Below are 24484 nucleotides of genomic sequence, written 5' to 3'. Positions count from 1 at the left end.
ATGTGTTTAAACTTTTGTGTGTGTGTCAAGGGTTTTGTGTGTATTCACTGCTGACTTTGTCGTGTTTTTGTTTTTTTGTTTTTTTGTCTTTTTTCTTGCTGTGCCCTGAGGTGCCTCTGTGTCTTTGCTCCCGTTATGACCGCATGTCATTGGCAGAATGTGAAGAACGGTTTTTCTGCACATAGCAACATTTTACAGTTGCTCATGGGATGACCGCTGCTCAGTAGGTAGAGTAGCGAGTGAGTCGGATAGTTGTGGGTCGTTTCCAGCTTCCTCCCGTCACATGTCGATGTGCCCCTGGGCAAGGCACTTAACCCCAAGTTGCCTACTGATCTGCGTATTGGCATAAAAAATTGTGAGAGTGACTAGATAAATGTGGCTCTAATGTAAAGCACTTTGAGTGGTCACTATGACACAAAAAGCGCTACATAAATTCAGATCATTTATCACGTTATTTATGACCACAGTGTTCCCTTCTGATGGCTACTTCCATGGATCATGTCAACAAGTTCCAATCAGATTTGCAATTTGGAGGAGCAGGACATTTGTATCCTAGATGTACGACACTATTATGTCAATGTGGACCAAAATCTCAGAGGACGTTTCCACTCTGTCCTAGCAGAGAGAGACGAATACAGCAGCTGATGAATGTAGAAGCAAAAGTCTCTGGTGGATCATCTAGCTCCTGCAAAGCAGACTGTTACATATGGCCATTTAAACAATTATTTTTGGAATAAACTTAGGACATTTAATTAATTTCAAATCTGTTGTCAAAATGTTCTCCATCAAACAAAATTAAATCTGTCCATGTAATTTACTAGAATGTCCCTCACTTTATAACTGAAACTACACCAAATGTCATACTTTTCTTTGCCTTCTCTTGGTTTGTGGGATTTATTTTGACTGTCTCCTTTGTGTAAAGTTTTTCCCAGAATTAAGACTGAATGAAACAAACATTTACTACATCCTAGTGATTTTGAACACATAAATTTGGACAGACACTCAACTCTACCAGATGCAAAAACAGGGGCTGACAGCTTCATGCTGACTTCACTGAGCCCTAAGCCTGTTCTATAGTGACACGGGAGACATTAAGAAAGAAAAGAAGAAAGATGAGACTCTGGACTTCATGACGTATTATTGTGACGGTATCAATAACAGTATCAGGGGGGCATTGATTCTGATGAGTCAGCACATCTTCCTGCTCAAATTGTTAACAGTGAACCAATTAATTTCCTTCTTTTTTTTTTTGCTCTCGCAATCGATGTGGTATTTTTGTATCTCTATAATTTCCCGTTCTTAATAGCACCTTTCTCTGTCATTTTATGTTGCTCATTCCTCCGATGTAAAATGTGATGCACACTTGCAAACGCACACATTGATTTATGTATACCATCCAGAGAAACAGGACAAGCAAAATACCCCGTAATCAGGCTGGCGTTTGTGTTGGCGGGGATGAAGGCCCCCTTGGAGATGCAATGCCAAATAATCAAGATTGACACTGGCACACGGTGTTCTGAGTTGCATGTATGCACCCGTTTGTTTGTGCTATTTTCGTTGTAAGGATCTAATCAAATGTAATCATGCTGATTACAATAATTGTGAGGTTTATAATCACTTCTCTCCCCCGTCCCTCAGATTTTCTCTTCCTTTAAACCTCTCCCCTGCTCCATGTCACTTGTTCATTCATGTCTCCTCTTCTGGATTTGTCATCCTCATCAATCATGCCTTGCTGCCCACCCACTTGACGCTGAATTTTAACTGGAAATAGATTGCAGTTTTTGGAGACGTGTCATGCAGTTTGCCACAAAAGAAAGTTAAGCATACAATTAGGCTTCACGTTTGTCAAAACTATAGTTTGACAAAATCGTTTTGGGGATATTATTTGGTTTCAGTAATTTATCGTGTTCATCTTTTCTCCTGCTGTAGGACACAGAGGTGGTGAACACGGCCATTCTTACAGGCAGACGTGTAGCAGTGCCCATTAAAGTGGTTACAGTGGAGACAGACGGGCAGGTGAGGGAGGTGGACGAGCCGATCACCTGCGCCTCCACAGATGTGGATGTGGTTAAGGTACGTGTTCACCGTTTACTCATAGATCTGTAATATCCAGCTGTGTCTTCTGTGAGGCTCAAACTGAACGAGAAGCAAAGCTGACTTTCCATGATATGACTTCCTTTTAACATTTAACAACACATGAACAAAAATATTCAGCTTGTTTTTAGTAAACGCTGTTTTAAAGCACAAATGTTATGGGTGAAACTCTTGGTTGTTACTGTCATGTTTTCAAGAATAAGTGGGCTCATACAAAACATTGTTCAGGTCTAATGCTTTACTGGCCCTACTGGAAGAAGGTCAGTCCTCACTGGCACTTCTAAATTGTTGTCCTACCCATGCCTTCTCTTCTTTTGCTTCTTCACTTCTCATTAACCTGCCGGTACACAATGTCAGTGTCACTCGCTGTAACCTTTGGTAAAAATAAACTACAATGTCCACAGCACATTTTCAGGAGGGATGTGTATGGGAAGTCAGATGAATACACTTTTCACACCTCAACAGTTTAATTTTGTAAGGAAACTATTTCTTAAGACCATCAAAACTCAGTGATTTACAAAAGGCGAAGAAAGAAAATTGCTGGACCAGTGACTGTTATCTACAAATATTTTTTTCAGCTAGATATTTAGGAAAATCACAAATGCAGTTTGACTTTAGGCACAAGTGGCGATGAATTTAAAGTCAAGGTCAGCTTAAAAGAACAGATGTTCACAGTTGTGCATGACTGGTAAAAATATAATAAACTCCATCTAAGGAAAAAGACCATTTTTAAAGTAAGCATGCATATTAGACAAAATATTGTACTCCACACACTGTCATTAGTTGTGGTTTTTGAGTTTTAAAGTCAGCTTAAAATTGTGCAATAGGTAATACAATGGTTTGGCATCTGCTGGTTGAAGTAAAAACAATACCAGTCTCTCTGTGTCAAACAGAATTTTCTGAGCAAAAAGAAAATATTCTCATAATTAAGGAAATAGTTGCTCATTTCTATTAAGAACCTTTTGCATGACATGTATGTTACTTTGATTTGGGACAAAAGACTTTAGATTTGAAAAAGTGACTTGAAAATCTTTGGTACTCAACCAGCTGAAAGTCTTTATAATTTTACAATTTCTTTGATCCAGACGTTTTGTCTCAACAACTCTAACTGAATATTCTTCAGCATCTCTCGGACGTATCCCTGATGTAAGAAAAAAGCTTTATACCTAAGCCTCTCTGCCAAGCAGACTAACTACAATCTACTTTACTAATTGATGAGGCAGAAATACTTTTAACACTTTCACAGAAACCAGTCAATACCTGCAGCTGAAAATTGATTCCTCCTGTGCATCACTCCGTATGCCCTCTGGGCCTAAAATGAAACACACCCTTGCTGTGACAGTTTCAATATGATGCCAATTTCCTGGTACAAGCCGACAGTAGTACTAGCATTTAAGGAACAATCAATAACAGCTTGGTGAAAATGGAAGGAAGTCATTCGCTGAGAATGTAATATTTGCTTTCTGTTTGTAAGTGGATTGTTTGGATGTGATGCGTCAGTAAGTGGTTATTTCTGTTTGTCTTCAAGATCACACCTGGTAATGAAAAAACAGTACAATTAAATGCCGCCTGATATTAACACAACCGGATTAAACTCATCAATAAGATGTGTCAATAATGTGATATATGACTCTGTCATTACATTCAGCCCTTTATCCTGTAGAAACTTTATTAAAAAAAATAAAAAAAGTAACAAGCCTAAAGGTGTAATCAGAGGATTTAAACTGAAGTTGTTTTACATTTTTTGAAAAAGCACTTTTGTTTTTGTCTAAGTTTCAAATGTTCTGTTAGTTTGACGTTTTTTGTGGCGTGACATTTAAAAGCTTTATTCAGAGTAAAATTAATTACCATTTACCGTGTGACAACAGATTTTCGCTTCTGGAAAAATATGTGATTGTTAAATTTCATACAAACTCGAGGCCTTTTTGCACTGCAGGGTTCTGTTTTGGGTTTTTGTTATTTTTTTTTATTTCTTTGCGGTTCCACCTCGAAAGTTGGTGGGAATTGTCATAGCTGCTCCTTTTGTAACATGATTGTCAGCAAGGAAGCTGAGGAAAAGAATGACCTCAGCTTTGCCCTGTAACTAAATCATTTAAAAACATTCTCATCCGAGTGTCAAGTCTGAGCTGGACTTGCGTTTGGTGAAGCTGAACCACTGCTGGATCGAAGTGAGATAAGGAGTTTTCCTCATTCAGAAAGTCTTGCTTTCTTCTGATTGCAATTGGAGAAATGTTCCCTGATTTCAAAACTTTGGCTTGAAGTGGTGCTTGTAATTCCAGTTTCAATGACAGTCAATAATGGACCTGGTGCCTTTTAAGGAGCACCTTTGTTTACTTCCCATCATCAGAAATAAACATGGATGGTTCAGTAAAATGATGGAGAATGAGGTGACATATATCTTAAGAAGACAATGTGTCCCTTAGCAGAGAAGCTGACAAATAAAAAGTTTGTTAGGTATGCTAGTCTATGATGAACAGAAAGAAAGTGATATCACTGCACTGTGCAAATTAAATGCAAAAACTACTAATAAGTTTAGCTAGTGTTTGTTCTGCACGAGGGAGTCTTTCTGATTCTGTCAGATGTGTCTTAATAATTACCAGTGACTACTTTTGCTTCTTTTTGGGAGTTTTATAAATTTTGAGTAATGTAAGAGATGCCTGGCAAATTATTTTAAAAAACAACATTGTCTGGAAAAACAGCATTTATTTTACTGTAAAAATCTACTTCAGGCCCAGTGATTTATGTTGCAAGTGTCTGCAGAGATTGTGGTAATTTTCAACATTTTCTAAAATTACAGTAAACTAGGAAGAAACTTGCTTTTCTTTAAAATATTTTTATTTAACTATTTAGAGAAAAATTAAAGTCTGTAAAGTCACAACTGAAGTTTGTGTCAAATTTCAGCTGACTCGGTTAAGACTGAAAATTTCCTTTTTGCAAAAGATAAAACTGAAAAATTGGCAATTGTTATTTCTCACTGAGAAAACAATTTTATGACGACAAAAACATCTTTATATCTTTAGGGAACATCTTTATGTTCCCTACAAAGTATTCAGCAGTGCACTTCCTGTGCTCATCTTAGTGTTGGATATACAAAGCATGAATAGGAGAAAGTATTCAGCTGCCTTGTACGTCCATGGTCTTGACTCTTATTTGAAAATCCCACTTTGTAACTGTTACATGTTGGGTTGAAGAGATGAAGTTACACTTTGCCTGGAATTATTCACAGTGGAAATTGTCATGTCTCGTCATAAAAGATATAAAGCTGCAGTCTCTCCAATTTGTGTTTGATTTCTGTTTTTCAGCTCTGCTGGAGCCAATCAGTTGATTGGGATTATGAAGTATTAACACACACAGGTTCCTCTGTAAAGCATTTTATTTAAAACAAATTAATTTGGTGAAATTAGGCTATCTGCTTTTAGGGATACTGAGATAAATAATATGATTTGTGCATTTAAACCGTCTCGCTGTGCTGGGATTTGGCTCAAAAAGTCAGATTAAGGAGAGGAAGAATGAAATACCAACAGCTACACTGATACAATGAGCAGATCATCAACATGAGGTTGTGCTGGAATACATATGTCAGCAAGAATGAAACTTTTGTGGAAGGATTTTCCTATCTTAGCTGACATATATGTAATCTCTCTTGTATTTCTCAGAAAAAAAACATGCACAAGTAGAACCACACAGACATAAATGCTCTTTGGCTGCATTCACAAAAAAGAAAAAACATCCTCAACAACCAGTTGAGGATGCCAACTTCCAACCTTTTACCTTTATATCTTTTATTTTTGAAATATTTTGGATCAGACCAAAATATATAATAAAGTTGTGGTTCATGAAATCGTTCTGAAATTTTCTAAATTGTTCTATCTGAAATGCTGTAACTGCATGTTCCTACTGGGTCCATGATCTCTTACACACCGTCACATTTCTGTCTTTGCTCCAACTTTACCTGCTTCTTTGCTGGAGCAGAGAGGCTTTTTAGCTTACTGAGAATTCCTGGACTCCAACTTCTTAGTGCGCACGTCGTCAGCGGTTTCTTGTTTTCATGTGAAGCAAAGCAAGACAGCTGCTGACAGCAGGTTTGCATTTATTGGGCATAATATTCCCCAGACATCTCCTTTGGAGTTAATACAAGTAAAGCGTATTTTGTAAATCAATAGAATGAGGCAAATCTTATTTCATATTTGTTGCGCATCAATAACAGGACTGTAATCAACAATTTCCAACATATCCGTAGGTGGTGTTACAGGATGTGTTTGGAGTGCCTGTTCTGAATATTTGTGCATTAAAAGCAACAGTACAGCAACATAATGTATTTGCTAAAAAACACAAGTTGAGTCAAAGTTTTGTGTTTTCATTTTCTCTTTCATCTATCTTTAAACATAGTCACCTAATCTAACTATTGTCATGACATTTTATACTCCATCTGTCTACAGAAAGTAATTTAAAAGAGTACCATAGTAATATTATGGATCAATATACAGGATCTTTCAAAAATGTTGTATGAGACTGCCATAATTGAATTAAGTCCTTACGATGCACAACAAATATTCATTAATTTTAACCTTTTAATGGCCAGTTATAGTTATTTTAAGATGCAATAACAAGCATGTGATTCAAAAGTAGGTGGAGCAGTCGTTTCCATTAGTGGAAGCAAAAGTGAGTGGAAAGCAAAGGTCTTCATTCAGTTGATTTGGAAACAATAAAACACTTTTAAAAGAAATGTCTGAAAGATTTACTTTATTTAAGATTAAATATTATCACAAAGATGAATGGAAAATGAAAAGCAAAACACATTCTCTAATTTATTTATAAATGATTATGGATAAAGCTCAATCATCAGACTTCAAGTTGTTTTATGGCACAAGATGATGCATCTTTTTATATGAAAGACTGAAAAGAGAAAAATAATAAAAGAGAAAAGACAGATGGTGCCTGATTGGATCTGGACAGGAAAGGAAGATGAGGCTATCGGACAAATGAAACTCAGTTTGTCGCAATTTAATGCAAATTGTGACATATAAATGCAGTCAAAACCACGTGAGTTGATGCATTAAAAAAGAGTATAGGCTATGACATGTGCTCATGAAAAAAAAACGTAAGAGCAGGGTTGTAATTTTATTGTTTTGCTTCAACAAATAAAACAACATACTGACCAAAGTAAATGAGACCTTTAACTGCATTCATCTTGTTTTATTTGATGCCATAAAAGCCAGTGTGACCAAATGAGTGCTGCAAATGTTTTGAGAGAACGATGCCTCTGGATGTAACTAATCTTAAAATCCAGTTGAACTGCTGGTAGCAGCTGAAATGGGACACACTACATTACTCTTTTAACTTATAAACACTGAGGCATAATACTGAAGATTAACCACACTAACGGAAAATCTGCACCTTCACAGAACTCTATGAATCTCTCGTCTGCTGTGATGGAAAAAGCCAAAAAGGACTAGAAAATAAGTAATAATTGTAATAGGAATCAATTCCTTTTAACTATTACAACCAGCTTCACATGTTTGGCTTTTGTTCTACTCACTTTATTCTTTTCCTCAGTTAAAGAAAATACCTCCTATGAGGACAAAAAACAACAACTTTCTCTGCTTTTGGAATTAACAAATTGTAATCAATAATCTGAAGGAGATGAGATTTTCATTTGGTTTCAAATCACCTCCATCAGCTAACCTTTTGTGTAATTACTCACAGTAGATAAATGTTGGCACAGGGAGTAGCACAGCTTCCCTCCCAGATAATGAACGTATGAAAATGACTGGCTAAACCCGTCACTGCGCTGCAATAAACTGGTGCTGATTCCCCCCATCCACCTCTTGTTTCTCAGTTTAACCCATTCATCCCTGACAGCAACATAAGCAACAGCAAAGTACAGCATGGACATTAACTTCCTTCTTGTCACATTCTCTGTAAGTGTAAACTATCTTGTTAAGGCCCTTTGAGGTTTTTGTCATCCGTGATCTGAGTATGAGCTGCTGCTGTTGACACAGCAGTATGCGCAGGTCAGCAGTGTCACTGCCAGTAGGGGACAGATAGGGGACGAGCGCACGCATACACACAAATTAGTACCATTATCCTGACCTCACGCAAAGCCGGAGAGGTGAACGGAGGGAAGATGGGATGAGGTGGTGAGAAGATGACAAATTGATCAATGAGGAGAGGAGAAGGGGGACGAGAAGATAGATCTGAGAACCAGGGGAAATAAAAAAGGACAAGTGAATTTAGATGGACAGCCACACATCAGCATATATGAATGCCTTCCCTTTCTTTTAGGACTGCGTGTCATGAAATTGAATGCAGAGAGATGCTAAACAGCTGGGTGCTTGAGTTGAGTTTTGCTTTGACTCAAGTTCAACCACTTTTTATTGTTCATTCACAAAGTCTGTCATGTAATAAGATTTTTAAAATGACTGCTGTGTGCTTGGCGAAATGCTTCGAATGAGGTTTACTGTTAGTGTCGCAGAAGAGTCAAAGAAAAAATAGACTGCAGTTTGACTTCTATAGAGAGAAAGACCAGAGGAGGAAATACGTCACACAGTTGGTGGCTTAGCAGACGGGACACAATTAGGCCTTATTCTGCTAATAACCTTAACTGCAAAAAACACAAAATCTTACCAAGTACTTTTGTCTAGTTTCTAGTGCAAATACACTTAAAATAAGACAAAGCTAACGTAAAAGTAGCTTTTCAGCTAAACAAATAAGCTTGTTTTAATTAAACAATTTTGGAATATGTAAAAAATAATTTTCTATTCAATTTACTTACTGAAGCTATATAAGTTTACAGAGGTTTTGAGAAGCAGTTCTTACCAGTTTAAACCTGTTTGATTTTAATCAGCATTGCACAAAATGTTTAAGCTTCAAATGATACAGTAATTGCAGTAGGATGCATGAATTATGGCAAGTCATTACGTCTTTTAATTTTGAGTTCTGTAATGTCTTGTAAGTACCAGTTAACTCAGTATAATATACCACCAGTTGTTTAGTTATTCCTGTAGACACAGAATCACCAGCAGCCCAGTCATGCACTACTTGGGGTTTTCCTATCAAATTATTCACTTTTGTTTTGTTTTACCTCTTATGGCAAGTTGAGGTCAAATTAACTCAAATGTTGCTTGTTACATTTATTGATTCTTTTTTTGTGACATGAAGAACGTGTCTTGTTTGCAGGGCAATATTTGGTTCAAATTAGATGCAACTATCAAAGTGCCTTTAGTTTTGGGAGGATTTTGTTTCCCTAAAAAGAGAGAGAAAAGAAATGTTTTATTTTTTTTTTCCATTTATCTGCTGTGTTGAACAAAACCGTGACCTCATAACCCGGGTCTGTACCAAACCATGGTTCATGCACACCGTTACTGCCATAAAAATCTGCCATTAAATGTTAATGCAGTTTGACTTCTTGAAATTACACATTCAGCAATTGTAGCTGTAGAAAAAAAATGACAGATTTTAGACATAACCATTTTCCTTGACCAGCCTACTTCAAACGACTTCTTCTCTGTCTCTTCTGTATTCAGGTGCAGTGACAGTGTATCGCCTCACCTCTCTAAAAACTGCCCTTCCTTGAGTTTTAACACTGATATGTCCTGTCAACACCTTTGTTGACAGGGAAATGTGTATAACCTTCAGAAACCAGCATCAAATTGATTGATGTCTGCTTTGTTTCTTCAAACCCTGATGTAGCTCGTTCTTTAACGGCAGTTTTTACTGCATGTAGGAACGGCTGCTCTAAATTCAACCCCACACTCCACCCATCAAAACTACACGATAAAAAACTGTAAGTCACATGCATCTGAACTGTAGGTTGGTGGTCGCAATGCCATCTGCATCCTGCAATTTACACTGAAACTGAATCACAAAGGCAGCATCTACTACAGAGTTAAAATATAAAATGAAATGGTTTAACATGTTGTTCTGATTATCATTTCAAACAAATTTTAAATATCCTTTAATTTCTTGAGAAATTGGTTTCCTTTAATTGAAGGAAACCCATTTTCTAAAGACAGAGGCCGTATCTGACTTTAGAGTTCGTGTCAAACTCTACAGCTGCTTTATTAAACAGCTGATGCATCAATTCCTAATTTGCTTATGTCCTAAACACACACATGCACATGCCTACACACAGTGTATGCACAAGTGCATGTAGATACACACATGCACATTTCTCTATTCCCATTTTCTTCTTCCTAGTCAAATTGAATTAGTAATGACATCATTAAAGGGGTCTCTGCACACCCATGGGGTATGACCGGTTTCTGATCAAACCCCATGGGTGTGCCTGCTGGGCGATCTTTGTGTCCGTGTGTATTCAGTGAGTGTGTGATTAGGTAGTGTACTTGCGAAGAATGTGAATAAGAGCAGGAATTATACATGCATCTCCATGGAGAAAGAACAGGAAGGCATTATTTTTCTTTATTTACATGTTAAAAATTGCTAAGCCACCTTTAAAACTGTGAAACCATTTAAAATATGTTGTGGCTTCAGGTTAATTGGCTGGATAGACTGTGGTGGAGTTCTTCTGTTGAGCAAGTAAACATTAACAGAGAGACCATGGATGGAAAGATGCAATGTGTTGGTCTGAAATTATAAGAAGGATTTGATTGCCAACTAATAATGTAAAAGGGTATATATATACATTTCAACATGTCACTTTTTTAGGAAGATGTTCATGAATAAAAACAGATAAATTGGTTGAGCTTTTTGTTGTTTTTTCTCATATCAATACTCCTTTTCATTTGTATGTTTTTAGAGATGTTTGCCACATTTCGTGTTCTGGGCTGAATGAAAACTGTTTTCATACACACACATATGAGTGTGTATATGTCAGAGAGTAGCTTCACATTTAGGATAAGTCTGCAAGGAGCATAATTGTATATGTATAAAATGATCTAATGAATTTCCTACATTGGCTGCCTGTAGCTCAGAGAATGAACTTTAAAATACTTCTGTTTATAAATGGCTAATTGGCACCAAAATATATTAAAGACCGGTTGTGATTGTACCAACCGTCCAGAGCCTTTCAGGTCTTTTGGTTCTGGTCTGCTCTGCATCCCCAGAACCAGAACCAAACATGGAGAAGCAGCTTTCAGCTTTTACGCTCCACTAATCTGGAACAAACTTCTGAAAACTGCCAAATATCCAAAACACTGCATTCCTTTAAACCAAGGCTTGCTTAGCGTGACCTTTGATAAAATAAGGGGAAAATGGATTACTTTTAGACTAGACTCCAATTTTTCATTACTTTATTTTGCCACTGTAATGTAATGCTTCTTTTTTTTTTTTTTGGCTTGTTATGTTTTTATTATGTACAGAATTTTGAACTATTTTGTATCTGAACTTATTTGTATAGCAAATAAGTCCAGCTCAAAAGAAAGCTGCACAATTTTCCTGAAAATTTAATATTTTTATGGAAAACATATCTGTCGGCATTGCTTTAAAACAGATCTGCTCTATCAGAGACACAGACTTTTTCTGCTTTTACAAAGGTTTAATGAAATGGTTGATGTTTTCACAAACACCATTTCAAAATTTTATTTTTCATATGCATATTTTGCTAATGTGTAGCTACACTGTACAACTGAACTTTTGAGAGGCCAGTGTAAAAACTTTGCTATGTCCATTTCTCCATTTGATCAGTTAATAAAACCCTCTATAATAAAATTCTGCTCAGTATCATCTCTACGTCTTCAGGTATTGCCGAACCCTCGCAAGTGACAACTATGTCTTTTGGGGTTTGTGCCAGTGTATATATTAGGTGTCCACTCACAAGAAAAAAGCAAAGTGACAGCTGAGTTTGCAAGTGTATGGCCTTTTTAATATGACATGCTGCATTAAAATATAGCTAAGCAAAATAAAATAATTTACATGTGTGCTGATGAAGCTGTTTCCCCTTTTTTGAACTAATATATGTGCATTTACAGTAATCCTTTGTGTTTAAGTCAGCAAAGGTGGCGTATCAAGTTCTGCTGAAGAATAAACAAAAATGATAAGTAGACCTTATTGACATGGACTCACTATCCCCATTTGGGCTTAAAGTTATTTCTCATTACGGACATTGCTTCGATTATGAGACATTGGATATTGCCAGAAGGAAACTTAAAAATTCAAATATACATCAAATAATTGCTTCCTTTTTATCTCCTCATGTTGCTGCAGCTTTTATTGCTGGCAAACACATTGTTCTTAGAAACTGTGCAGTTTTCCCGCTTGAAAATTGATGGACCAAGCAGTTTTGTTTTTTGTTTTTTTTTTTATTTTTTTATTTATCTTCCATTTATTTATCAGCGTCAGGACATTTCTCTTACAGTTGATCAGAACCAGGTAAAAACCATTAAGCAACCCCAAAAGAATAAAAAACAAATACATATTGCTAACCTGTATCATTTAAATTTACATAAATAACTGTACCTAAATTGCAAAAAATAAATAAATTTTAAGCAAACAACCATGAATCAACCACAATGTTTTTGAGATTAATCATGAATGTGTAACTGTTAACTTAATCAAATCCATCAGTTAAAAATCACAACAGAACAATTATTTCAACAAAATCAATTAATATATTAGATTCACAACTAATGTTTAAGTTCAGATATAGCCGACAACACAGTTTTTAACAAGGTGGTGGCTAGGCTAAAGCTAATCCAGAATGTAGGCAATCCAGCGGTACCACTGATGCGCCATGTTTTCTTCTGATTGTCCGTTCTTTACAGTTAGTGCATGTCTTCTCTTTATTTCTTGCCCTTTTTTCCCTTCTCTTCCTCTTTTTCTGATTTGACTTTAAGGAAATAAATTACGGATTTTGTTTCATTCCTGAAACGTGCAGTCCTAATGAAGCAATATAAAGAGATTTAAAAAATCTATATCTAATATAGCTTATAGAAGCATTGACATATGGAAGTAAGTATGAGGCTAATGAATACACAATTATCTTTTTGCAACTAATATATCAATTTATACATTTTCTATAAGAGCTTGCAAATCTGTCAGTATTTTTTGTGACATTCAAAATAAATATCTAGTGGAGGAATTTTGAATTCATTGAATTAAAATGTACAGTTATGAGACTGATTTCAGTTTTTTTTTTTTTTTATATCAAATAGTTATGTAACATAACTTTGTCTTGTGTAACCAAATGTTGAAACTATTAGGCAGAATTTAAAAATGTCCAAAAATAACCAGCTCTTAGTTAATCTTACTTCACACTGTAATGTGGGCAACATTAAAACTTTCCCCACATTAAATTCTCACACAGTAAAAAGAGGAGACAGATTACCATTCAGAGCTGGTTATTAATTTTTCAATGTTCTCCTGAAACGTGCAGTCCTAATTTTGCTTGGACTCTGGAGTTGTATGCAGTAACCATTCTCTTTGAAGTATTTTAGGATTTACAAGCATTGTCATGCCACATTTAATGAAGTCTACTGCAGTGAGTTAAATAATTAGAGGGGGAAAAAAAGAAGCAAGAAAATAACTTACAAAAATTACGTAAAAATATTGAGAAGGATGGGGTTCTGTCTTGGTGCCCTGGATCATTTGAAAGGCCTGGGAAGGAAATGAAAACTAAAATGGATTAAAGACAGAGGACATACACAGATGCACACTCACACACACACACCAATACACTATACAACACTCTCTAAACTCACACATTTTCCATTTAGCGGTAACAGGCTTAGGATATAGCCTGCAATTTGATGCACACAACATTTAAACAGACCATTGGCAACACACAACATTTATCTGTGTGAGCTACGACCTTGAAGGTGTCTGAAGCTATTTTTTAATTCCCCAGCAATTCACTTCTTATGATGTAGAAAGAGGTTTTGTTGTTAAATCAGCAAAGCCGTGAATGCCCCACAGTGGATCCCCATAAACTGTTCAACACTTTCCTATAGTGACAAAAACTACCAGAGAGTAAAACGTGGCAATTTCACACAAGGAAAATCCTGAAGTATCACACAAATGTCCTTTTAACGCATGCTTCACACTTTAATGCTGCATTTATACTCAGGTGACAAGAAGCTTTTGTTTTTATTCTACATTATGCATATTCGTTTCCTGTGCTATCTTCATTACATTATCCAAGATGACTATTACCAAACCGGATTCAGTTCAATTAAATTTATTCATGTAGTGCCAATTCAGAACAATCAACTGCAGTACTGAACCATGAAGCTAAGCTATCTTTTAGGTTAATTAGAAAATTATTCATTTATTTATTTATAGTTTTGGATACTAATAGCTTGTTTGTTTAATCTCGTAATCGGTAAATTCAAAAGGTTTAATCACCGAATCTACAAAAACAAATTTTAACTTAGATATAAAAAAAGGAGAAAACCAATAAAGGATTAATAAATATAAAAAACATGAAGTAAAATGGGAGAGACACAAAAGATGCATAGAATGGGCGTGTTCGTGTTGTCTTTATGTTGTGCAGGTTAGGCTGAATTTATGTTTTCTGTGTTCTGAAGCATCCATGTCGCACTTTTCTGCTTACCTCCATGAAACATACTGGCTTCAATCAATAGACAATTTACCGTTAATTACCATGTTGAAATCCAACAAAGTCAACATCCTCCTATTGATAATTTTAATATAATAGTCTCCTGTGTTGCACCTCATCACGTTTTATCGGCCTAAATGCACAACTAAGCCATTGTTCATGGTTTTCACCTTACAAATGGTTACATCTCAAGGAACTTATTAGAGAACCTTTCAATGAATGTTGAATAAAACTTAAAGTTCAATGTTAATTTAATTTCAAGAGAAATGTTGTCTAAGTTCAGTGGCTTGGAGACTTAAAAGACCAGCATCCTACACAAGTATTTAAAAGTTGTCTGTGAAAGCCAGAGTGCATTCAAATGGTTGATTCGAAACACAGAATCATTTAAACTCTGATTCTGACCAGCAGTCAGAATCAGACTGCTCTGACTGCTCATTTGCACATATTACTCTAATATGTGCAAATGTCAGCACACCCATTTCCCCAAAGAGCTTTGACACTAGAAACCCAGACAGTGAAAGTGTAGGTCTTACTGTGTTTACGTTTAATTAAAGCTGTAAATCTGATGGCGATGTCTGTCAGGGTCTCTCAACCTCCAAGTCTGCTTAAAGTTTGTGTTCTCAACATTTGGTTTGGCAGAAAAAACATGGTAAGCTACTGCTACACACACTAGATCGAAGGAGAGTTGCACTGTATAAAATAATACCACCTGCAAATGTAAAACAAAAAAAACATTCTGCTTCATTTAGCTCAGACAGAGAAAAAAAGTTGCAGCTTAAGATTCATCATGGAAAACATAAAAGAAGATTGCTTGAGAGAGCAGATAGATTTAATGTCCTGTGCGGACATCAATGGATTTGATAGGAGGGTGTCACTCGGAAGGCTCCTTTGTCACAAAATTGCATTTTAAAGTTACTCATTAGCTTGAAATCATTTGAAGTGCTGATTGATTGATTTATGTTTCATACTTAAATATGTTTTCTACTTCTAAGTTAGGACAATATTGAGCTTTTTCAAATAAACACAATTCTCCCATTCTTCATATACTGTATAAATAAAAACAAAATCTCAGTTTTAATTTGGCATTTTGCTGTTCACAATGTTAAGATTTAAATTATTGACCCTTTATCCAGTCCACCTTAAGGTTTCAGAGTATAAAGCAATGCAGAGCCCCATCCTCCCACCTAGCAGCTCTTCCTTGGGGAGCTGTGGACCCCGTTTCTGGTTTGGATCTATAATATCTGTTGAGTTTACCACCGGGATTTCATCAGATGTGTCCTCTAAAGCTCTACACCGAAGAGCCAGGAAATTCCAGTCAGATCTCGCAGTCCAATACTACATTATTCTGCAATCGATTCATTCTGCACCTATTCTGTATTTGTTAATATTTGTATTATTTTTCTTCATGTTCAGCCTAGAAATTTGACTTTGAAAACAGAAAAAAAGAAGCAATGAGGAATGGGGGGGAAAAGAAGTGCACTGCCCTAATCAGCTGCAGTATTTCTGCCTTTCCTACTATATTCTTGTTAGCAGCCAGCGTCTGGCATCTGCTGCAGCGTTTATTATCATGGGAAAGGCCAAGCAGTGGAGCTGCCTTTACAGAGGTCAGGCATCTACTCTTTCTCATGATACGCCCCTAATGTTTACATCCACTTAAGCATCCCTCACTAAATGTTATGAAATCATGTAGTGTAAAATTGAGAGGGCAGACGCTGACATGGTACAAGCAGGTAATCAAAAGCCTGATTAGTGTTGCGCTGAACAAATAGGCTGGACAGAACCCACTTACAGGTTCACACTAATTTGTCCTTGAATGAACTGAGCACTCAAGATGCATATTACTACTCTCACAATGAAGTTACCTTTAAGGCAGTTGTGCTGGTATTACTATGGGGAAAGTATGTTGAGGTTCTTTAAAGAAAGTTGGTAGAAGTGATTTATTTTTGTCACTTGAACTGATATTGGACAGCTTTTTAAATTTCAATTGATAAGAACAAAATATAAAAAATATGTTATAGATTCACATTTTGTATCTAACATACTAAAATAAGATAAGTAAAAGCACAAAACTATTTAATTTGACTGATTTTCTGCGTATTTTTTTTTCAGAAATCATGTCACACATATTTTAATATTGCAAGCAAGTATTCATACATGCATTACTATGCATACGTACATACAAGCACGCATACATTGAAGTAGTTATAATGAATAAAGCCTTCAGTATGTTCCACTCCTCTAGGATATTTATCAGATATTTAATCCCTCCAGTGAGTTCTGTGTCCTACCTCAGACTCCCCTCTGCAGGACACGCCTGCAAAGCCTTGAATGAGAAGCGGCCAAGAGGCTCTCTAATCAGGGATCTGAACTACCTCAGATTGTTGCCCTTGACTTAAGAGGCGACTCTTTTCTCATCCCAGTTTGGATAGCTGAACTCATAAGAACATATTTGACACGGAGCCAAGCCATCCTACAGAGCAATGTCATTTTGGTTTGCATCCGGGTAAAATATTAGTACAACACTGACTAGTTTTCTTTCTTTTTGGTAGTTTCTTCTACAGATATAGGATTCTGCTGTGATAACTCATTACTGGTATATTCAGGTTCATGCTCTGTTTAATTTCCACCATCGACTCAAATCTAAAATAGTTCAACTACTAATTTTAGACTCAATCCAGAGGAGCTTTTGCTTTAAAGACATAAGCTGTTAATTTATCTTTCATAACTAAAGTTTTGCATTTACAATCTAAAAATAGAACATGAAAAGCAACCAAATTATGGTTGTGGGCTGGAGTCAGCTTAGGCTTAAACCCCAAAAAAATAGTTGGTGACTGTTTCAGATGAATACTACTTGAGTGGTTTAAAAAGAACAACTAATAAATAAACAACTATTGTTTGTGCCAGAATGCAGAATTTTTTGGTGCATTTGTTCTTCACAACAAATACGATTCAAAAACAACCAACCATGTAATGTTTATAAAGGTATTACTAACAGTCAGACTTGGATAACAACATTTATATTTCAATAATACATTAATTGTTGTCTGTCTGTGTTAGCTTTGACTTTTTCTAACTTAGGCTGTAAAACAGCATAAACGCTGGAAAAATATCCAAATGTCAAAGGTCACTGCAATACCCATGACTAAATAGATACAAATGAAACCATACTCGGTTCTTTATTTTACAAAATAGAAACCCATCTAATTATTTCAAATATCTAATTTGATACGACAAATGCTGGAGAGGATAATTAGACATGAATTCATTTAACTTTGGGAAAAGTTACAGTTCTCCTTAAGCTTGTGCAAAAGAAAATCAACAAATACATCCAAATACTTAAGCATCTCTTTCACTTAAATAAGCCAAACACACATTCAGACAGACACACTCACACACACACACACACCTAGGCCACAATAGGACCCTACAAACAGACATATTGGGGGCAGCTTTGACTTATATCCCTATGCTAATAACCATTCTAATTTGCATAGGGCCAAGGAACTTTAAAAAAAACAACTTACACCCCAGTCCATTCGCTACTTTTCTTTTAAACCCTTAAGACCTCTCCAACAGACACGAGAGTCAAAGTTAGAAATGTTTCAAAGAAAAAAGGGATACCATAATTTAACTTTGTGCTGTTTTTTGGATAACTTACTTTAAAACTTACAGTAAACACAGGCCATAACAAGTCTATATTCTGAAGTAGGACTGTGTAAATAGTGACTTAATTAACCATGAAACTAATCATACTTTCCATGTCAAATATATATTTCTAAATGGCAGCAGTTACTAAGTCAGTGCTAGTTACTTTGTGTCATTTTTATGTATCTTTTATTTTGCACATATCCTCCAGCAACACTCCTGTTTCACCATTTAGCTCACTTTCCAACTGTCACTCTCCATCTCTTAATTACAGACTTTCATGCTGAAGAAAAGCAGAGTGTAAATGGCCATTAGAGAATGTTTGACTCCACACTTTTACAAATTCAAAATGACAGGCCCAGAGATAAGACACTGACTTGTAAGCGTTTGCGTGTCCCGGCACCTGCCATCCGCTCTCTCCATCAACTTGCTATTATCTAAGCTGCCACAGAATAATATATGTGGCTATAGCCTGCTAATGACGGTACTCCAGTGCTTGAGAGTGCCTGTGTGAATGTGTGGGTAGGAAAATAAAACGTGCCTAAATTACAGCTATATGAAACTATGTGAAGAGGCGATTGGCCTATGTGGGTTTCTGAAACGACAGACACGTGGGGCTCAATACCATCACATAGTTGGTTTGTCTGTCCCCCAGAGCCTTCCTCTTCCTCTGTGTGGGCTCCAATTGGATGATAGGATTCCTAAAGTTAGATGGATTGGATTGCTTAAGGCACTGATATGAGTGGGGAAAGAAGTGGAGAGGAGAAGTGGAGGATGAAGAAGGGGGATACAAAGAAAAGTTTGCAAAATGGAACATGAGAGTGAGGGAGATGGATGAACGCTTTATACTGAGAAAATGTATATCTGATGCAGACTAACTGAGAAAATTTCACACAGAGATTGGCAGGAGGAAGAGAGCAGTAACTGTAAACTCAGACAGATCACTTAGCTTAAAGGGAAATGAATACAGATGTAAATAAATGACTTGGCCTAAGGCGGTTGTTGGCAATGGGTTTGAGTGGGTGGCTGAGTTTTGGGACTTCTGGGTAGATTTTAAGGATGGGAAGAAAAGTTAAGTGAAGGATGGGCACAGTTAACACATTCTGTGGTTTGGGTATTAGGTACTAAATGTACTAAAACAAATGAGAAAATCCAACATATATAAATATTTTATAGATTGTTTTCTTGCTATCTTTAACTTCACTTCTTTGTTGCTCAGACTGGTGCAGAAATTCAGTGGCTGATTAAAAGTCAAGCATTGCATTAGGGGTTCACTGATATTTTTTCACTTTTGACTGGAGAACATAGATTTAATAGACTGAAACGAAATTCAATGTAATTTCTTTACATGATAGTGGTGGAACTCTTTCTTTTTAATTGAGTTAACTGCAGAGTCTGTAATTAGTCGCAATTAAACACATTTTATTTAAAAAAATAGAAATTGACAAAATAAGCAATGTTTTCAATTCAGCTGACAAATTATTGAATAAATAGACATATGACCTCAATAGCAGATATTAGTTTTTCATATGTTTAGGTTATTCAACCGCCAGATTTGTGCAAAACACTGTTATACTCATTCAGCTTTCAAGTGTTTTAGGAATCCCTGATCATTCAAGTAACTTTTTTGAAAAAAATTAAAAATAATATTTCTTTAGAAATGTGATCTGTGGACACTGACATTCGCATTTGAGACGTCTTTGCTTATAGCAGGCAAGCTACTTTTTGGACAACTTGCACACAACAATAGTCTTTCCCATCAGACCATGTTTGAAACAAACACTTACCACTAGTGGGACAACCTTTACACTGCTGTGACTTTAGCAACAGCTTTTTAAAAAATAAAAGTGCGTGGTAATCTATTAAACTTGTTAGCCTGTAGTTAATTACCAATGATACTTTAAAATGTTAATTGGAAGACAAATTATGTTTAATATTAATGTCAGAGTTCTGTTACGTAAAATCGTAATGCTGTCTATCAAAGTCATGCATTATGCCTATAAAACAGAGACGGTGACCTCAACACCAATAACAAGCTTTCTGCCTACATAATCTTGTAACTTAACTGATGACACATTATTTAAAATCTAAGCTTGTACATACAGTAAATCCATTCACAGACGGCTTGAATAACAAGTCTAGAAAGATTCACGCAGACACTGGCCTGCTACATTTCATTTTTCTTTGCAGTTCTACAAAAAAAAAGAATAGTTTACAGTTTTTTTCTTCTAAAGACCAACTTTTGTTGTAGTTGAAGAAATTCCAACACTTTCAGTCCACAAAGAGGAGGACAAAATTGCATTTTTAGACATAAGCAGTAAAAACACTAATACTTTTTTGCACTTGTGTAACATCTTATTGATCACACATCTGTTTTTCATTGGTTTAAGAAAAAAAAAACTGAACATCTCTAGGTGTAACTGCTAAGAAACTTTTAAATGTAGGTTCTCTCCAATCTCTTGAACTGCAGATATGTTGAACAACTTTTCAGCAATTGTTTCTGTTGTTGTTCAGTTGTTTGTGGTATTTGATGTTTTTTCAGACCTGTTCTTTCAACAAGTCCCGACTGCTGAGATCTACACTTTTTGCTCATTCTCTGCAACATTCTCTTTAAGTTGTTTTTTTCATTTCTATTCTTTGCCATTCTCTCCTTCTGTAAATGTATGTTTTGCTTTGCTTTTCCCTTTGCTCTCCTTTTTGTCTTGTTCTTTCCGAGTTTAAATCCATTCTTCAGTGTCCTAAAAACTGTAGCTCAGCTTGTGGATTGCAAAAACGTAACACGCTGTGTGTTGCATTTACTTTTGCATACACAAATTTGTTTTTTCCATTAGTGAAGATGTGTAAAAGCCTAAAATTGCATTAATCCTTTAAAGCAGTAACAAATACTCCAACTGAAAATTTTAGAAAAATCTAACCTTTATTTTGACTTATTTTATTCAGTGGGGAGAATTGAAATAAGTAATTCTCAGAATCAACTGCGGCAAAATTATCGGTAGTTCTGCTGTTTAATACTTTTTCAACCTCATTTTGCCAGAAATTCAGCCGTTAGTCCTCAAACACCACTCACATGTTTGCACAATTTAAGTTTGGATAATCATCCAGAGTCATGAAGTAGTTTGAGGAAAAGTATCCAAATATATCCAGCAAAGTCTGAGTGAATTTGGGACAACACATGTGTAAATCACAGAGGAGTAAACTGACTCTGTCTTTTGTTTAACCTAAAATAAAAAAACAAACAGTTTTGTTCTAGTTTTCAGAGCTAAAATAAGCAGTCTCAGCAAAATAATTTAGTACAAAACAAAGTTAACTCTAGCCAGATATAAGGTTATTATCCAATTTAATTGCGTTCTGGAATTGAAGAAGCATTATGCAATGGATGCATCAGCACTGCAAAGGAGTTGCATTGAAACTGTAGGAGTATTTTTTAAGTGAGATTTGATTAAAATAATTTAAAGGCCTGTCATAAAGTGCAGCACATTGACTTCATCTTTCACTTGATCTGTATTTTATACTTGTCAATCAATATGCAAAGTTTCTCATCAGGTGTCAACAACAACAGTTTTCCTCTAAGCTATGTTTTCTACAGTAGAAAAAGTGATAATAGTTCATTAAACAGAAACCATTTACAGGAGCATTAATCTCAGAGGAAAAGTGCTTTAAACAGATACGATGAAATGGGAAATTACAGAAAATCTGAAATATTTTAAAGTGTTCTTCATGCATCGCCTGATTTGTAAAAAAAATATTATGGATTTTTAAAGAGTACACACATTTCAATAATTAGAAGCAAGAAAAGGTTGAAAGCATATTTTTAATACTGTCACTCATGCAGCGTTGTCCCCAGTCGTTCCTGTGTGACATTGTGTATGGGAATATAAATTTTTTCAGTCAGTGTCAACGTTTCAACTTCATGAATCTGGCATCGCCTCAGAGCACATTTTGGCTCTTTCCTCTATAACTCTGCCCAGAAAACACATGCAAACAGCAAAGCATTAATATTTATTTTAAAAGGGTATCAGCGGATATCTCCACTGCTGTGTACACATATCTGAAACTGCAGCACAGCATAATATGATCTCCACCCAAGTTAGGTGGCCAAAGGTTTCTTTAAGTCATGGTGCAGCCCAGAGACAACGTACTTCCTCCAACACACGGACCACAGCTCCACAATATACACAAGCTCTATTTCAATATCAGTGAAATTACCTGATAATTTTACTTTATCTCATTCTATGCTATGCAGAAGCTCGGATGACACTAATGAAGACTTACTCACACAGATTACCTTCTGATTTATAAGACCATCTGGGGGAACTCCATGGATGAACTGAACTTTTATCCCAAGACAGTCTTAAGGTTTGGGAAAAGCAAAACAGACCGACAAATCCTAAAAATGAAGCAAAACACAAAACCAAGTCCCAAAGATTATTACAAACACAAAAGATGTGTCAGCAAAGTTGACTTACCCTGTCCTGTTTCAATGTCAATGTCAAGTTTATTTGAATAGCACATTTAAGAACAACAGTTGTCCAAAGTGCTTCACAATTTGCATATCACACAAAATGAAATGGTGGAAATGAAACTCAACTTCCCAACTCCAAGGGCTGGGGAGTAACTTATATGTGACAGTGTTCTGTAATTTAATTGCATAATAAAACTGAGTGAGGATGTATGCTAATTTGTTATATTTTACAGTTTACTCTGCCTTTTCATAACCTGGAGCTCCCACTGGGAAGCCCAATGTTGCTTTTTGTCTTGTGACAACAAACTTTTCCTTTAGATGAAGGTGGAAGATTTTTTCCCCACTGAATCAGAGGATTTTTAAAATGAAACCAAACAACCAGATTTAGCAGTTGATTTAAGTTTTTATCTGAATGTTACCTCAAAATCATTTTATATGTATTAAAGTCTCAACTTAAGCTTAAGCTGCTATTGTATTATTGTATTATTGTTAAGCTGACAACTATTTTTTTTTAAATGTGTTAAAAGGATTTCAGAAGGAGTTGTTTGACACTGTTGAATATCACTTTAATACACTGACAGGTTTAAAAATTTAAAAGTCATTAACAATGAGTCATGAGGGTTGATTTTTAGTCAAATTTTATATAATTACATAATTGGTAACCAAATGTTATTTGTTACATTACTTTTATTATTTGTGATTGCTATGTTGCTTTACATTTTAAATAGAATAACTTGCAATTGAGGCTAGTTACATTTTCACAGTAATCTGCCCAACACTACTCAGTACTGACAATGTAGCATAATGTACATTTACATCCATTTTCCCAATGACAGACTGTACAAAACAGGGGCTCATCACAGACTCCATTGACATGGCAGACCTTGATGTTTCACAGAATTACCATCATTTCTTAATCTTTTTACTTGCACAAAGCAGGCTTTTAGATCAGCTCGCTTAAGGTGTGTGCAAAGTTAAATGTCTGGCAGCAGTTGCAGGTTCTCTGTCACCTTTGGGCTTTCAGTAATTTATGATCAAAACAAAGACTGGCTTATTTTGTTGGATGCTCAGCAGTTTTTGCAAGTAGTGGCTGCATTCAAAAAGGCACAACAGTGAAGTAAATTACTGCAAATATTGAGCTAGCTTGAGGTTTCTTGAGCAAGTAATTTTTTTGTTTTAGATTTTGAAAATAAAACATAAAAAACAGACAAATTTGGAAATGTGTAAAAAAAATGTGTTCTTATATTATCAACCCTTTAGTGTACTGTATGGTACATTTAGCATACAGTACCACAGTGTACTGTATGGTACGTTTTGTGTTTTTGGAGAGACACCTTTTGCCTCTCCTACAAAAAGCTGTGGAGATATTTCCTCAAACTTTTCTGGTTAACCTGAAACTAATTTCAGTGAACAAATTCACCAAACCTATGAACTAAATTACACACCTGACCACCCGCTAAAGCAAGTCCTCTACCATGACTTCTGTTGCCGTAAACGTTCATTGGAAACCCTCCTACAGTAGCCTAGCTTTTTTTTTTTTAACACTCATTTATACCTGGAAAATAAAAAAAAATTATTTGAAGAAATGGTTTGGGGCACCAACAGTCAAACATCCCTTTGATGTTAACAAGCGGTAAATCAGGTTTTAGAAAGGGAGGAAGATGAAGAGGGAGACTGTGAAAAGATGGGGGAGGGTACAGTGAAGACAAAAGTAAAAGAGAGGATCAGGAGAGGAAAATTGTGGATGATAGAATAGATAGAAATAAGGT

At 35.8% G+C, this 24484-nt stretch overlaps 1 protein-coding gene across 3 annotated transcripts in view; it reads left to right on the top strand.

The window, feature by feature from the left end:
* LOC103142014 (transmembrane protein 132B) overlaps positions 1-24484 on the top strand; it is a 238943-nt gene that overhangs the window by 201832 nt on the left and 12627 nt on the right. For all 3 annotated transcript variants that reach the window (XM_007557864.2, XM_016674253.1, XM_007557865.2), the window contains one exon: positions 1930-2073. In XM_007557864.2, coding sequence (XP_007557926.1) covers positions 1930-2073 — 144 coding nt within the window. The remainder of the gene's footprint in view (positions 1-1929; positions 2074-24484) is intronic.

The sequence above is a fragment of the Poecilia formosa genome, unplaced genomic scaffold, assembly GCF_000485575.1.
Source record: "Poecilia formosa unplaced genomic scaffold, Poecilia_formosa-5.1.2 Scaffold92, whole genome shotgun sequence".
Lineage (NCBI taxonomy): Eukaryota > Metazoa > Chordata > Actinopteri > Cyprinodontiformes > Poeciliidae > Poecilia > Poecilia formosa.
The sequence above is the reverse complement of the archived record's forward strand: the minus strand, read 5'-3'. Positions and strand labels throughout refer to the sequence as shown.